This window comes from Chaetura pelagica, unplaced genomic scaffold (genome assembly GCF_000747805.2).
Source record: "Chaetura pelagica isolate M959 unplaced genomic scaffold, ChaPel_1.0 scaffold45, whole genome shotgun sequence".
Taxonomy (NCBI): domain Eukaryota; kingdom Metazoa; phylum Chordata; class Aves; order Apodiformes; family Apodidae; genus Chaetura; species Chaetura pelagica.
In genome coordinates this window covers 645004-660154 of record NW_009953217.1, presented here as the reverse complement: position 1 = coordinate 660154, position 15151 = coordinate 645004, and the positions used below count along the sequence as shown (strand labels likewise).

Below are 15151 nucleotides of genomic sequence, written 5' to 3'. Positions count from 1 at the left end.
TTTTTTTTTTTTTTTTTTTTTCCCTGCAGAATGTCAGGATCGACCCCAGCAGCATCTCCTTCAGCATGTGGAAAGACATTCCTGTTCCTTTCTACATGTCTGTGTACTTCTTTGAAGTGCTGAACCCCAAGGAGGTTCTCCGTGGAGCAAAGCCAGCACTGAACCAGCGCGGACCCTACGTTTACAGGTCAGGTACCACTTGTGTTCCAGCTAGGTGTGAGCCTGACCACCCTGCTGCCTGCCAGGCTTCTGGCTGACTCCTCTGGCAGGAGGACATGGCAGTAGCATACTGGTGTGAGTCTAGTGGGGGGGGATTTTAAGGTGACCCAAATGTGCTGTTATTGATGTGATCTTGCTGCAGCCACAAGCAGGATCTCTGGTTCCTGGGGTGGTAAGGGTGGTCTGTGCTTCACAGAGCTGTGGAGCTCAGTCCTGTGCTGGGACTTGTTGGGCAGCCACACCTGGGCTGATACAGTACAAACATAGGCATGGGGGGGGGTGGTGGGCAATCCTCTTCTTCAGAGTTGACTTGTTTCATCTTCACTGTGTGTTTAAGAGTCCAGCTCCAGAGCTGGAGTCACCTTGATATCAAACTTCATGGATTGGCTTAAGACCTCTTACCTAACATGAGACCCAGATCTGCCTAATGGGAATGCTTTGGCTATGAAAACTGGTAGGAGCACTGAAACTTGCTCAGGCCCACCTACAGCAAGGCTGGGTCTGTTTGCCGTGGCTGAGGATGGTGCTGAAGCCCCACATACTTTTCTGGACCTGAAACGTGAAGTAATGGCTGATGTTGAGTGTGTGAACTTGCCCATGAGTAACAATATTCAACACATTGGTGTCTACACATGTAGGCAAACTTAGGTCAGCAGCCTAAGCAAGCTCATGTGGGAAGATTACTGGTTTAATCCAAAGCTGTTTGAGTAGTGTTGGGAGGAAACCTGGCAGTATGGATATGCCCTTGTTTTCCCTGGGCTGGCTGGGTCACACCAGACCATGTGGGTTCTGTATGTTGTGACCCCATCAGTCCCTTGGCTTGCTGAAAAGGCTTCACTAACCATAAATAAGAATAAACAAAGGGGCAAAGCTTATTAGTGTGCTGAGCAAGATTAGTGTCCTTCCCTAATGTGGGCTGTAAAACAGAGGCTCTACAATAAAGGACTTTGTTTTTGCTGGTGGGTTGAGCTTCAGCTCCCTCTGGAGCTGGAACAGGCTCATGATGTTTGGGACAATCTTGTGCTACTGGGGAGTATTGCAGCCCCCTGAGGCTCTGCCACCCCCATGGCATAGAGCCCAGTGGTGCTGGGCAGTGTGCAGGAGATGGCATGGCCCAAAGCCTGAAAAGCAGGAAAGCCATGATGCTGCACCAAGAATTGAGCTGCCCTGAATCTTGGAGCCATCAAGAAGCTCTGGATCAAATCAATGTGGCCTCATTGGTGGGGCTTTCTTGATCCTCTTCTGTTTTGCAGGTTGTTTTGGTGTGTGGGTTGGTGCAGGTCTGCTTATCTGGGCATCTCTCTGATAGGGCTGGGCTTTTCAGCATCTGTAGGCGAAGTGCTAGAAGTGACTTATTGTTTTGCCTCAGACTTTTCATCAGCTAGGAAGGACCTCTTGGTGTCTGCAAGTTGCAGCAGAATCTCATCTGTCAGGCAGGCCTCACTCCCACACTGCCATTGTCTCCTGCTAGACCCTAACCCTGGTCAGGCTGTGAGGTGGCACTGACTTGTTTCCCACCATGCTGCCTCCCCTGCTGTCCCATGGCTTCTTGCTGGGGCTTGATCTCCTTTCTATGCTCCTCAGAAGCAAGCAGAGGCTTGTGCACCCTGTCCTTGCTCCACAGGTGTTGAGGAGCACTGAGTGTGGGAACCTTTTCGTGGTCTCTCCCATGTCTTTGCAGAGAGTACAGGTATAAAACAAATATCACGTTCCATGACAATGACACCGTCTCCTTCCTGGAGTACCGGAGACTCTTCTTCCAGCCACACTTGTCCAACGGCAGTGAAGAAGAGTACATTGTTGTGCCAAACATTTTGATGATGGTAAGAACTTGCTCCCTCAGTGGGTACCAACTTCAGAGCTTGTGGGGAGGGCGATGCTGGTTGGTGCTGACTCAAAGCTTGCTTTCTTCTAGGGCTTAAGGCTAGTCAAGCCTTGACATGGTCAGGCTTATAAAATGAGGGTTTCTGTTTTCTGGGTGTTGGTTGTCATGTTGGGTTGTTACCCTCCCAAAAGCAGAGTGTGTGGAAGGGCTGACAAAGCAGCTTGGCTCAAGACTGCAACCTGGTCTGAGTGTCCTCTGAGCAAATTTAGCCCTTCAGCCCTTAACTGCTTTCTTCCCAAACTGGGGATAAGTGGTGAACCTCAGTTTGCTTGAAAGATTTATCTAGGGCTGTAGATAGTGCAGCAGAAGGACTTTGCTAAGCAATGAAAATGCTTTGCTTCCTCTTTTGTAACGATGGGGCTCTCACCTCAGAGTTTTGTTTCCTTTCCCAGGGAGCAGCTGTAATGATGGAAAACCTGCCAAACTTCATGAAGCTTGTAGTGAGTGCAGCCCTGGCTGGCCTGAAACAGGAGGCATTCATGAACCGGACGGTGGGGGAGATCATGTGGGGCTATGATGACCCTCTTATAGACAGAATAAATAGTCTTGTTCCTGGCCTCATCCCTTTCGAGGGAAAATTTGGTTTATTTCTACAGGTAAGTAAACTGTTGCTTGGGAGGACTAAAATCACAGCAATATTGGTCTTGGGATTGAGTGTCTGGGCTGTCTCCCTTACAAACTGTTAAGGTTGCCTTCCTTCCCCCCTTAGGCAGAAATGCTTGTTTTGGAAGCTGTTGCTGGCAATTGAAATCAATGAGTTTGGTAGCTTCCAGTGTGAGGCACCTCTAGACCTGATGAAGTGTGCAAAGTCAGTAACACGTGGCAGCCTTGCTGCATATAATGGATTAAATGTTAAGTTTGTTATCTCTGCAGATGAACAACTCCCATTCAGGACTGTTCACAGTGAACACAGGCATGAAGGACATCAGTAGAGTTCACATGGTGGAGTCATGGAATGGACTAAAGAAGGTAAGTGTCAGGCAGCAAACCTCTAATATGGGGCAATGCCTGACCTAAAGTGAGGTCAACAGAGCTCTCAGTGCTGTTGTGTCTCTGGGTTGTAGGTTTGAGGGCAGGTTTCTATGGGACTTGAACTGCTGCAGCTTCTGCTTCCAATTGTCAGAGGGCAGCCCTATGACAAGAGGCTTGTCATGAAGCATTAAGTTCAGGTCATCATCATTATCTCTTGGCCTCCCTTAAAATGCTGATGAATCTGGTTGCTCCTAATGGTTGACTGTGGCCTGTGTTTGAGGTGGTATTTAAATGTTCTTCTTAAAGGGGTGCTTATTCTTCCCCTATGGAATTCCATTCTTGACTAAAATCAACTGAATCTACAGATCAGCCGCACTTGGGACAGTGGGATCTTGTCCTGGTTTTCCATTTATTGGGCAGATATTTGAATGGGAAAAGATCTTGGAAGCTCTTCAGTGTTGCTGTTCCAAGCAGTGTAGAGTGGTGGATGTCCCATGCAGAGGCAGGAGCCAACTGTCCAGCAAACTTCTTGTTCTGAGCCCTTCTCTCCACCTGCCCCACAGACGAAGTACTGGCGGAGCAATGAGTGCAACATGATCAACGGAACCTCAGGGGAGATGTGGCCACCATTCATGCCCCCAACATCACTGGAGTTCTACAGCCCTGATGCCTGCAGGTGAGGCCAGAGCTGCCAGCTTGTCCCTGTGTGGGTGACAGGAGCAGTCTCATGCACTCAGAGCACCTGTGCAGTGACACGGAGGGCTTGGGCTTTGTTTCTGGAGATAAAGTTCAGCTGCAGTGCAGCGTGGCAGTGTCTGAGCTTGGCAAACAGTGTAGTTGTCTTACTAGCAATGGCTTGTGGCATTCATAAATACCTTCCAGATCACTGGAGAAATCTAAGTTGCCCATGTTGAATCAGTAGAAAATAAGCAGCTAGATAAGATGTGGGAGGCAAGAGGGAGAAGTAAGAGTTGTGGTCAGGAAATCCACCTCTAACCATTTGGGGAACTGTGTCAGCTGACTAGATGCTTGGAGATGTGATGGGGGTAGGAAAAAGAGGACCTTGTGCTACCATTTCCAGGCTGCTGGGGTTTCTTTGTGTGTCCTTGTGTAAGACACCCTGACCTTAGGTGATCACACAGGGGTTAAAGTACCCAGCAGAGCCTGCCTGCGTGGAAACTCCCTGAGGCTGGAAGGAGGGGAGGCCGGAGGCAGCTGGTGAAACAAAACCTTGTCCTCAGCTTAGGTAAGATAATGTTAATTCAGACTTTGTAGATAGTGCTGCAAAACAAGCAAGTGCTCATGTTGAATAGAGAACAATGACCTCTTCCATGGAACAAGCAAAGTCAGCTGAACCAAGTGTTAGTGCAGGAATTCCTCTACACAGGGACATCAGCAAATACCAAAATGATGTGGAGCCAAGGACATATACGGAAGTTTTTTTGGTAAGCAAAGCTGAAATGCCCATGCCTGTTTTTGTAAGGCTACAGAGATCTTCTAGGGATCTGAGCATGTTTCCAGGCAAGACACAAAGTGAACTGGAAAAAACTAAGCCTGGTTTCTTGTTAGCACAGGTGGTGCTGTGGAGAAAGTGGCTTGGTTTTCTCACTGTCTGTACTCCCCAGGTTTCTATCTTGGCTACTGTTAGCACAGCTGGTTAGAAAGGACTCACAAAAATCAGTTGAGTAGGAGCATATCTGCCTTGCTGCAGGGCAGGCAGCTGTGGGCAGGGCAGGGCATGGGAAGGATCATCTCCTTTGTTTGCACATTAAGCACAGCTGATGCTGAGATGTCACTCTCAGGATGTCCCCTCAGGGTAGGCAAGACTTTAACCTGTTGATGTGCTGCAGCAGCCTCTGCCTTCTTGCTGGAAGGTGAGCACAGCCAAGAGGCATGTACATCTGCTGAACATCCCCTGAATTCCTCATCCTTTGTCCTGGTGTCAGAGGGCAGCTGGAACAAATAAGCATCCCCCCAGGCTTGCCCAGGCTGTCTGCATCCCTGCAAGCCTCACTTAAAGGAGCATGTGTGAAGGAAGCAAACTTCCCTCCTGGAAACTTTTGTCCCCCCCTGGCTGGCTGGTAGCAATAATGCAGCAGAACATGACTAGCCTGTTATATCACAAAGAATCTTGCTGCATAATGTAGTTCATAAGGTAAAATTTTCCACTCCCCTGGACAGCCTGTATGCTGGAGTTGTCCTGCAAAAGAGGTTTAGCTGGTGTCCATCCCTATAACAGAGCACTTCTACCTCTGAGCCAAGGCCTGCACAAAGGGGGTATTATCTCTTGGAGAGCAGCCCTGGGAATTACTATGTGCCTTTAAACAAATCTCTGCTGGATATGGCAAACAGACTTCTAAGCCTGTGGTTTCTCTCCATAACTAGTCCTGACCAGAGCTCGATTTCTGCTTAAAATAATGGAAAGCAAGTGGCTTAAACTCTCATTCCCCATCCAAAGCCCTGCTCTGAGTGTTTATCTTCATCTCAAAGTCTAAGTTACATGTCAACTGCATCTTATCCACCTAAGATAAGAGCTTGGTTCTGGGCTGGGAGCCTGTTGGCTAATCCTGATCCTTCTCCACTGAAACCCTTCCAGATCCATGACACTTGTGTATGAGCAGTCCGGGAAGTTCAAGGGTGTGCCCACCTATCGCTTCGTGGCACCGAAAACTCTCTTTGCCAATGGCACAGACTATCCACCCAACGAAGGCTTCTGCCCCTGCCTGCAGTCTGGCATCCAGAACGTCAGTAGCTGCAGGATGAGTAAGTCCTTTCCACCTCTCTGCCATCCCAATGTCAATGGTAGGGGTGATACAAGCTCACGTGTTGGGAAAATGGGCTCTGCATGCACAGTGCTCTTGCGCTTCTGCAGGCATCTCAGCTGGGAGGGAGAGAGGAAAAATCCTTGTGCCTGAAGTCCCCTCATTCCATGGCCCTCCTGCAGCCTGGTGTTTGTGGGAATGGCCATGGATATGATAGAAATGTGATGTCCCCTGGGCTGGGGAGAAAGGGTGGGAAGAGGCAGGTCATGTAACTGCCAAATTAAATGTTATCTCTGGACACTGACTGCAGGTCATGCCAGGGAGGGAATCCAGGCTTAGTGTCCTACTCCATGTCTAGGTACAGTGAGATGCCACAGTGGTGTGGGGGGAGATGGTGACTTAAACCCTGGGTTTTCACTCTCTCAGAGCAATGGAATAAGCTGAAGGGATTGAAAGGCAAGAGCTTTCTGGTTGGGAGGACACAAGTTTAAAAACCTGTTTGAAACAAGTGCTGCAATGGCTTAAAAACCTCAGCAAAAAGTCTTGGGTGGGTTTGGATGAGCTGAAGGTGTCTTTGCTCTCTTCCAGATGCACCAATGTTCATTTCCCATCCTCACTTCTACAATGCTGACCCAGTTCTGGTGGATGCTGTTGAAGGCCTCCACCCCAGCAAGGACCAGCACGGACTCTTCCTCGATGTGCACCCGGTGGGTGAGCCTGGGGGTCCTCACCCCATGGGGGTTCTTGTCTTGTCCTGGGACTCCAGCCTGGGCTGAGGGGGAGAACCTGCCACCAGCTGCGTGGTGGCTTCATTCTGTTCTCGTGGTACTGATTTGAGCAGGTTCCATAGTGCAAAGACTGACAAGGACATGTGCAGATAAAAATGTCAGTGCTATAAACTAATTGAATAATTAGCCAGGCTTCTAGAGAATTGCAGAACTAATTATAAGCATAATTGTTTTGATAAGCACAATCAAGTTATTTCTACTGACTCAGGTCCATAACACCAGGAGGTGTATCTAGCAGCAGCCCAGTTATGCCCCAGGCCTTCAAACAAGTACTGCTGTGACTGGCAAAATCTGAAGACCACACTGAAGCTGTCACCATAGTTTTTGGGCTAGCTTCTTCTACTCTCTCAACTTGCCTCTCTGGCTTCTTCTGTGCTGGTCTATAGCTAAGGGTGAAGTCACCACTCCAGTGGTGATGAGTTGGGGTGTCCTGAGCCATTGTTGTCTCTCTCCATTGGGGAGGGGACTTTGGGATCTTCTACTCGTGGCCTGTGTTGCCTGTGGTCAGATCTTCCAAACATTCATTGGTGTTTCCCCAAGCAAGAAGCCAATGCCTCTCTTGAGGGAATGTAAGATGTGCTTCTTATCTAGGTATGGGGTTAGCTCTGCTTTTCTTATCACAGTTATGGAAATCTAATTAAATTTATTACAGTATCAAACATATACTGATAACAGTACAATTGACTGTATTCTTATCTAGCTGCAGCCTGCTGAGTACAAACAGGGGCAATCCAACACAAACTCTCTGCCCTTCATGTCTTGCAAAACTGCCATGTCATGAGAAACCAATGTCAACAAGAGCAGCTTTGAAGTGTGGGGTATTCACAGTCTTGGGGTGTTGCTGGAGAGTGGCTGTTGGTTCCTAGTGATGAGAAATGGTTTGTCCTTTGCTATGTGCATGAATCCTTTTGCATTGATGCATTTCCATCCTGCTGCTGGTAGGATGTACAATAAAAGAGGCTCATCAGGCTCCAAAACCCACTGAAGTCACTATGAAAACACCCTGCCTGGAGAGTCATTTACAGGCTGTTAATGCTCCTTGATCATTTAAGCCTGTCAAAGTTCAGTCACACAACACTTCCCTGGCTCATGCCCTCTGCCCCCTGAATGTCTGCTGCTTTCTTCTGCAGCAGCCACTTCTGCTCAGGTTAGTTTTGTGCCTTCAGACACCTCAGGGGAGATACTCCCTTCTCAGTGCTGCTGTGTGCAACACTCTCACTGGCTGGTGAGTGTTCAAGTGAAGAGGACAGGCTGCAAACTGCCATGGGGACAGTGCTGTCCTTCAATGAGCAGTCAGCTCCAGAGCCTGGGGACTGATGCCTGGTTGGCTGATTCTTTGGTGGGAACCCCAGCCATGCTTCTGGTCTTCTGTGTGATGACTGCAGTGGATCCCTGGAGGATGCAGTCCATCACTCTGGAGTGTGGCACCCCAGAGCAGCTGTGATGGAAAGCAAAGGGCTGCTGATGTGTTGGTTGGTCTCTTCCTTTGCAGATGACAGGCATCCCCATGAACTGCTCCATCAAGCTCCAGCTGAATCTGTACATAAAGCACGTGCCTGGCATAATGTAAGTAGTCACCTTTTAGGAATGGCCATGTCCCTTTCTCATGTGGGGGAGCTCTGCTGAGGCTGGGGTCACTGCTGAGTTCCTCTCCCCAGAGATGAAGCAGCATTAACAGCAGCAGTTGTCTCTGCTGCAGAATTCAGCTGCCTCGTGTGGTGAGATGGCAGCTCTTCCAGTGACCTCCACTGCCATCCCTTAGCAGTGCAGCCTGTGGCTGCCTGTTGCTGTCTGTCAGAACTGTCCCTTTAGGAAGAATTGTGACGCTGCTTGTGGTGGGATCAACCAGAAATCTAAGTGTGTACTTACTATTTTTTTCCTCCTCTCCCCTTTCCCCCTTCCCAGACAAACAGGGAATATTAAGCCAGTGGTCCTGCCGCTGCTGTGGTTTGCAGAGGTGAGCTGCCTGCCTTGACCTGATTCTGCAGAGCCTCTCCTGTGGGAGGGGGGATCCTGCTTCCCCATCACCCAGGGCTGGGGAAACTCCACTCTGAATAAAGCTTTAAGCCAGCCAGACTAATTAAGCACCATCAGAAGGCTTTGCAATAGTCGGCTGTGTTGTTAATCCCCCTGAGCTGAACAAACCCTGCACTATACTTGGTAAACCTCTGGCTCTGCCCTAGATGTGGGGTTAAATAGGGCCCAGAACAGAGCTGCCAGCAGCCCTGTGCCAATGTGGGCCAGGGAGTGCAGTCTCCAGCTGTCTGCATGTCCAGCTGGCTCCAGCTACTTAGTAAGAGCTTCTAGGCTTACTGAATCTTGCATATATTCCCTCATCTATGCTGGGAGGTGGTGGGAGAGGAGTTGTGCAGCTGGTCTGTCTCAGCTCTGGATGGGAGGGAAATGCCACTGACAACTTTGCTTTTTTTGGGGCAGAGCGGATCCATTGAAGGCACAGTCCTAAAGCAGTTTTACACCAACCTGGTGCTGATCCCATCCCTCCTGAACTACCTGCAGTATATCTTCTTTGGGCTGAGTGTCCCATTCATTATCTCAGCAGCTGTACTCTTGCTAATAAGTCAGGTAAGACCTTGCAGATGTCTAATGGGAACTGCTGTTAGTCAAATCAGACCTAATCAGATGATGTAGATTGGGCTAACAATCTAACACTCCCGAGGAAACATTGGCTGATGCCACAAACCATGTCCTTGTGGTGCCAGCACATGGCAGCAGGACTTCCTTGGCCATCTAGAAATTGGGCTGCAGAGAGATAACAAAGGCACTTCTGGCTGTCTCTGTGCACAGCAGAGATGGAAGTAGGTGCCTGTAGGAGAAGGCATTTCTCAGCTGGTGAAAGAGCAAGCCTAGCTCATCAGCCTGTCCTCCATGGAAAGCTATTGCACAAATCTGTGCATCTCTGCAGGATCCCAACAGTTTTCTAATTTGAACAGAGCCTTCTTGGAGCTCCTTGAGCACAGCTTGTTCACAAATGAAATGCAGGCACTGTGTTCTTGCAGCAGGGACACAGGCACTGTGGCTGCTTCTCAACGCAGTTTTTACCCTTTTTTTCCCCCTGAAACTCATTTCCCTGCAAACTACCACAGATAGCTCTGGAAATGAAACCTGGGCCTTTTTGGAGCTTTCTGAGAAGCAAAGACCTTTGCACCCTGCAGGGAGCTGGTGGCTGGTAGCAGCTGGCCCACAATGAGCAGGGCAGTGGGTACCTGGCTGGCACACATCTATTTGGAGCCATAAGGACAGAATATAAACCAGCTGAAACACTTGATGGGGATGAGTGGCTCCAGCTCCAAAACATGCATCTGAGACCACGAAGCTCTCTAAAAGCTTTAGCTCTTGAAGTAGAGACCTAGCTCCCTACCCTAAACTATATCTAAGCAGTTTGCAGTATGAATGGCTTGAGTGGGCTCTGAAGCTGCAGAAGTGAGGAGGCTACTTGTGGGGATACAAAGGCAGGGCTCAGGGAGAGGGCAGGGTATAGGGAGGACATGTGAGAGGGGCTGCTTCTGCTCAACCCTCTCCAACTGCCCTTACTGAAATGTCAAGGCAAACCCACTTTAAATAGCACCAGGCTTCTCAGAGTATCATGTAATTGGATTTTAACCAAGCCTACAAGTGCTTAATTGACTTAAAGCACATGATCCCAAATCCCCTTGTTCCTCCATGTACTTCCCTGCCGGGTGGGAGTGATGGTAGGGCCAAGGTCTTGTCTTAAACCCCTACCCTGCTCCTGAGATGGTCAGGCTTTGTGTGCTGCACGTCTCTGCTTCAGCACATGCAAGTAGTTGCTGGCAAACAGGCTTCACTCTGCTGAGCAGCACCAGTGTGTCTGAAAAATGTCTGTATTTGCTTGGCAGCTCTTCCTGAGACCTTATGCAGCCCCAGGCTGGCATTTCCTCACCCTGCTCTGTGCTAATCTTAACTCCTGGTATCAAAGAGCCTTAACCATGCCAGAAAGGGTCAGGAAGAAAAGCTGGATTTTAAATTTGCTGAAGTCAACTGAATATCTGCTTGTGAAATATCCTAAACCCAGGCATAAGCCAGCTCTGTTTGGGTGCTCAGCCAAAAGTGTCATGAAGTGTTAGAACTAAAAATCAACTGCAGGAAGTGCCTGACTACCTGGAAAGTGATTTAAACAGCCTCAATGACCTTATAAATCCCTAAGGAAGCTATGCAACAGCACATGAAAATCTCTGTCAAATGAATAGATAAGAGCAAGCTCTTGTAAACTGGAAGACAGCAATTGCAGCCAAGGTATGTTCCTCATTTGATTGAAGTGTTGCTGATCTAGTGGTGATTGCTCAGTCATCTGCAGTCCTCCCTCTTGAAGTCACAGGCCATGTTAGAGGGGACACTGAGTGAGAGCAGTGTCTGCACCTTCATGTGTCTGCCAGCAGACATGTATCCCTGACCCCAACTCCTTCCTGGAGTATCTTGTGTGCCTCTGGCTTCTGGAGGGAGCAGTGTGTTCTAAACCCAGTCCAGATGAAGTACTGTGAAACACTTAAATTTTAGCCTAGTGTCTAAGTCTATAGCCAGTTTAAAATGCATCTGTTGGACCTGCAGTTCTGAAGAATGTGTAAATCTCTACAGGCCTAAAATGTGCCCAGATGCGGCATTATACCTCTCTTCTGCTAAACCAGCCTGAAGCCTGTGTGCTGATGCATTTAAAAAGCAAACAGACCATTTTAAAACTGGCTTTTTAACCCTGACTGAAATCTTAACTAGGACTTAGTTTAACCTAAATTCTTGAAATCTTCATTAATAACTAGATTCTAGTCAAACAGTGATTTTACATCTCCTAAAATTGGAATCCCTCATGAAATTCATGTCCCAGTACACCATAAATGAGCCTGATTGTCTTCTAGGAACAATGGTCTTTATTTTGGAGTAGCAATAAAAAGAACTCAAACAGTAATAAGGCCAACCAGGCCACCTCTGCCAAAACCCTGCCTGCAATTAAGGGGATACTGTTGCGGGAAGACAGACTGTAGGTGGATGCCCAGCCAAGGTAACACACTTTTCTCTCATCCTGATTTGATTAAACTTTGCTTAAAACCAATCAAACAGATGTTTACTGTCCACATCTACCTGACATGCCCTCCTGGCAAGTTTTGATATAATGATGGTGTCTCGTGGCTTTATTCAGGATAGCTTAGATGTGTTAAAACTCTCACTTCACCAGGTTCCAGGCACATGCTCTTACTGTTTCTCCCAGTGTATCTGGTCTCCAGCCCTAATAATATCAGCTGGGATCAGGATGAAAAGTAGGACTTGGTGTGAGGAAACACTTTTTTTGCCTATTTCCCCTCCCTCCAGGTGTTTGAAAGCCAAAGGTAAGTTTTGTAATGGGTGAAACTCCTGGGGGTAACAGAGGTAGTGAAGTGGGGGAGTCATTTCCCTCCTGCATGCAGGAGCCTGGAGGAGAGGTTTCCAGAGGGAATTTCTGATGTATAAAATCTGGGTTTGTATTACAGGATCACAAAATCACTGAAACGCTGAGGTTGGAAGAGACCTCTGGAGTATATGTAATCCATCTCCCCTGCCCAGCAGGGTCACCTAAAGCTGCTTCCCAAGGAGCATGTTCAGATGGTTCTTAATATCTCCAAGGATGGAGATTTCCCAACCTCTCTGGACAACCTGTTCCAGTTTTTACAGTTTTCAGTTTAAAAAAAAAGTGTTTCCTAATGTTCAGATGGAACCTTCCGTGTTCAAGCATGTGCCTGTTGGCTCTTGTCCTGTCCCTGGACACCACTGAGAGGAGCCTGGCTCTGTATTTACACCTTCCCTTCAGATCCTTGTGCACCTTGGCAAGATCCCCTGAGCCTTTTCTTCTCCAGGTTGAACAGTCCCAGCTCCCTTGGCCTTTGTTCACATATGAGATGCTCCAGTCCCTTCATCATTTTAGTGGCTTTTTGCTGGACTCTTCCAGTGTCTCCATCTTATGTGTCCTGGGAAGCCCAGAATAGGACACAGTCCTCTAGGTGTGGCCTCAGCAATGTTGAGTAGAGAGGAAGGATCACCTTCCTCAACGTGGTAACACTCCAAATGCAGCACAGAGGGGACAGTTGGCTGCCTTTGCTACATGGTCAGGCTGCTCACTCATGTTCAGTTTGGTGTCCACTAAGATCCTCAGGTTCTTTCCTGCCAAGCTGCTTAAGAGTTGGGTGGCATGTACTGGTGCATGGGATTGTTCTTCCCCAGCTACAAGATGTACATCTCATTGAACCTCATGAGGTTCATGCCAGCCTATTTCTTCAGCCTGTTGAGGTCCCACTGGAGGGCAGTGAGATTTTCTGGTGTACCAGCCACTCCACAGTTTTGTGTTGTCAGCAAACTTGCAGATCATTAATAAAGATGTTAAACAGGATTGGACCCAATATTGACATCTGGAGTACACTGCTGGTTACTGGCCTCCAACTTGACTTCATGCCACTTCTCATGATCCTCTGCACCTGGTTGGTTGCCAGTTTTCAGTCCACTTCACTGTCTGCTCATGCAGCCCAGACTTCATAGCTTCTCTACAAGGTTCTTATGGGAGATGATGTCAAAAGCCTTGCTGAAGTCCAGGTAGATGATATCCAGTGCTCTCCTGTCAGCTACCAAGCCAGTAATTTTATCATAGAGGTTTATCAGATTGGTCAGGCATGACCTCCTCTTGGTGGAGCCATGCTGACTGCTGATGACTTTCTTGTCCTTCATGTACCTGGAAATGGTTCCTATTATTAGCTGCTCCATCACTTCCCTGAGGATTGAAGGGAGGCTGACTGGGCTGTAGTTTCCCAGGTCTTTCTTCTTTAATTTCTTCAAGATAGGAGTGACAGTTGCTTTCCTCCAGTCTTTGGGCACCTCTCCCAATTGCCAGAATTGTTCAAAGATTCTGGGGAGTGCCCTTGCTGCGGTATTAGCCAGGTCCCTCAGCACTCATGGGTGCATCCCATCAGGATCCATGCATTTATGTCTAGGTTGCTTAAATATTCTCTGACCTCATTGCTTTTCACCAAGGTTATTATTTCCTTGCTCCAGACTTTCCCCTGGTCTCTGGGGTCCCCTGCCTCACACAGCAACAGGCCCACATGTCCTCTGATCTTCCTTTGGTCACCTCTGTACTTGCAGAGGCCCTTCTTGTCTCTTGACATCCCTGTCTAGATTAAATTCTGCTTGGGCTTTGGCTTTTCTATTTTCATCCCTGTGTGCTGGGAGAGTATCTTTGTGCTCCTGCTAGGTTACCTGTCCCTGCTTCCTTCTTCTGTGTGCTTCCTTGCTGAGTTTGGCTGGGAGCTCCTTATTGATCCACACAGGCTTGCTGGCATTTTTGCCTGACTTGGGGTGCTTGTTGGGGTGATCATTCTTGTGCTTAGAGGAGGTGATCCTTGAGTATCAAGCATCTTTTTTGCTCTGTCTTCCCCCACCTGAACTCTCTAGTCACCTTTGATACTTTCCAGGTGGTCTTGGTGGTATCATTGGTGCCCACACAGAAGAAACAGTGGGTAATAGTCATAGGGTTGGATAAACCTCACAGCCCTTCCACAACACCCTGGATCCAGGTCCCCAGCAACCAGCAAATGTCTCTAGATGACAGGTCAGGTGGGCAGATGGGTGCCTCTGTCCTCAGCAGCAGGGAGTGACCCACTGCTGTCACTTGCTGCTTCCTTCTGGGGTGTCTTGCATAGTTTAGGATCAGGAGGCCCATATGCTTTGCTTGAAAGTGTATCCGGCTCCCCTTCAGCTATGAGGGTAGTAAACCTATTTGGTAGTTGTAAGACTTTAGGTGGAGCAGGAGTCTTCCTCCTGGTGCCAGAAGGCAGCAGCTTCCATCCTTCACCTCTTCCAGAGGTTGCATTTACCATTATAGTGGGGATGGGTGCTGCCTGTGTCTCTACTGCAGCTGGGGTCTGGGGGTCTTCAAGCTGTTGTGTCCCTAAGAAGATCCCGTCCATCTCCCTTTCATCCTGGATGCTGTGCAGCCTGCTGGCTTTCTCCTGTAACTCCTCCACTTGTTGACACAGCTCTTCAGGCTGGGTGTTTGGGGGTGTTACAAGTGCTCATTGGCAGGAATGGAAATCACTTATTTTGTTAGGAGAGGAGATGCAAAAACTCTTCCATTTAAGAAGTCATCAGAAAGGGGTTCTTTGCAACAGGAGAGCTCAAGAGGCTTGAGGGACGTGTCCCCCAAGTGGGGATGAGGTGATGCCTGTGCATGACAAGGTCTGAGCACAGTGCCACCACCAAGGGCATGGCTGTAACCACTGTCCTCTCCTCTCCAGAGAACCACTGCCCAGAAGAGCCCAGCCCACCCCACCATGCAGAACCACCCACCCCCCTTCTCAGAGACCACGCCGCTGCTCCAGGCCGCCGGCACCCTGAGCCCGGACACCGCCTGAGCCACCAGCCTTGGCACACTTCCCACTGGGACACGTCAGTGCTGGGGGCCTGACCTGCTTTGGATCCCCAGAGGTCTCTGGAAGGTGAAGTCCTCCTGGGCAACTCTTATCAGAGACCCTGCA

General features: G+C 48.7%; 1 protein-coding gene across 1 annotated transcript in view; it reads left to right on the top strand.

The window, feature by feature from the left end:
• SCARB1 (scavenger receptor class B, member 1) overlaps positions 1 to 15151 on the top strand; it is a 19095-nt gene that overhangs the window by 1949 nt on the left and 1995 nt on the right. The window contains exons 2-11 of the mRNA XM_009997679.1: positions 30 to 187; positions 1901 to 2042; positions 2497 to 2700; positions 2978 to 3079; positions 3646 to 3752; positions 5673 to 5839; positions 6427 to 6545; positions 8119 to 8192; positions 8532 to 8583; positions 9063 to 9209. Of these exons, the coding sequence (XP_009995981.1) occupies positions 30 to 187; positions 1901 to 2042; positions 2497 to 2700; positions 2978 to 3079; positions 3646 to 3752; positions 5673 to 5839; positions 6427 to 6545; positions 8119 to 8192; positions 8532 to 8583; positions 9063 to 9209 (1272 nt within the window). The remainder of the gene's footprint in view (positions 1 to 29; positions 188 to 1900; positions 2043 to 2496; positions 2701 to 2977; positions 3080 to 3645; positions 3753 to 5672; positions 5840 to 6426; positions 6546 to 8118; positions 8193 to 8531; positions 8584 to 9062; positions 9210 to 15151) is intronic.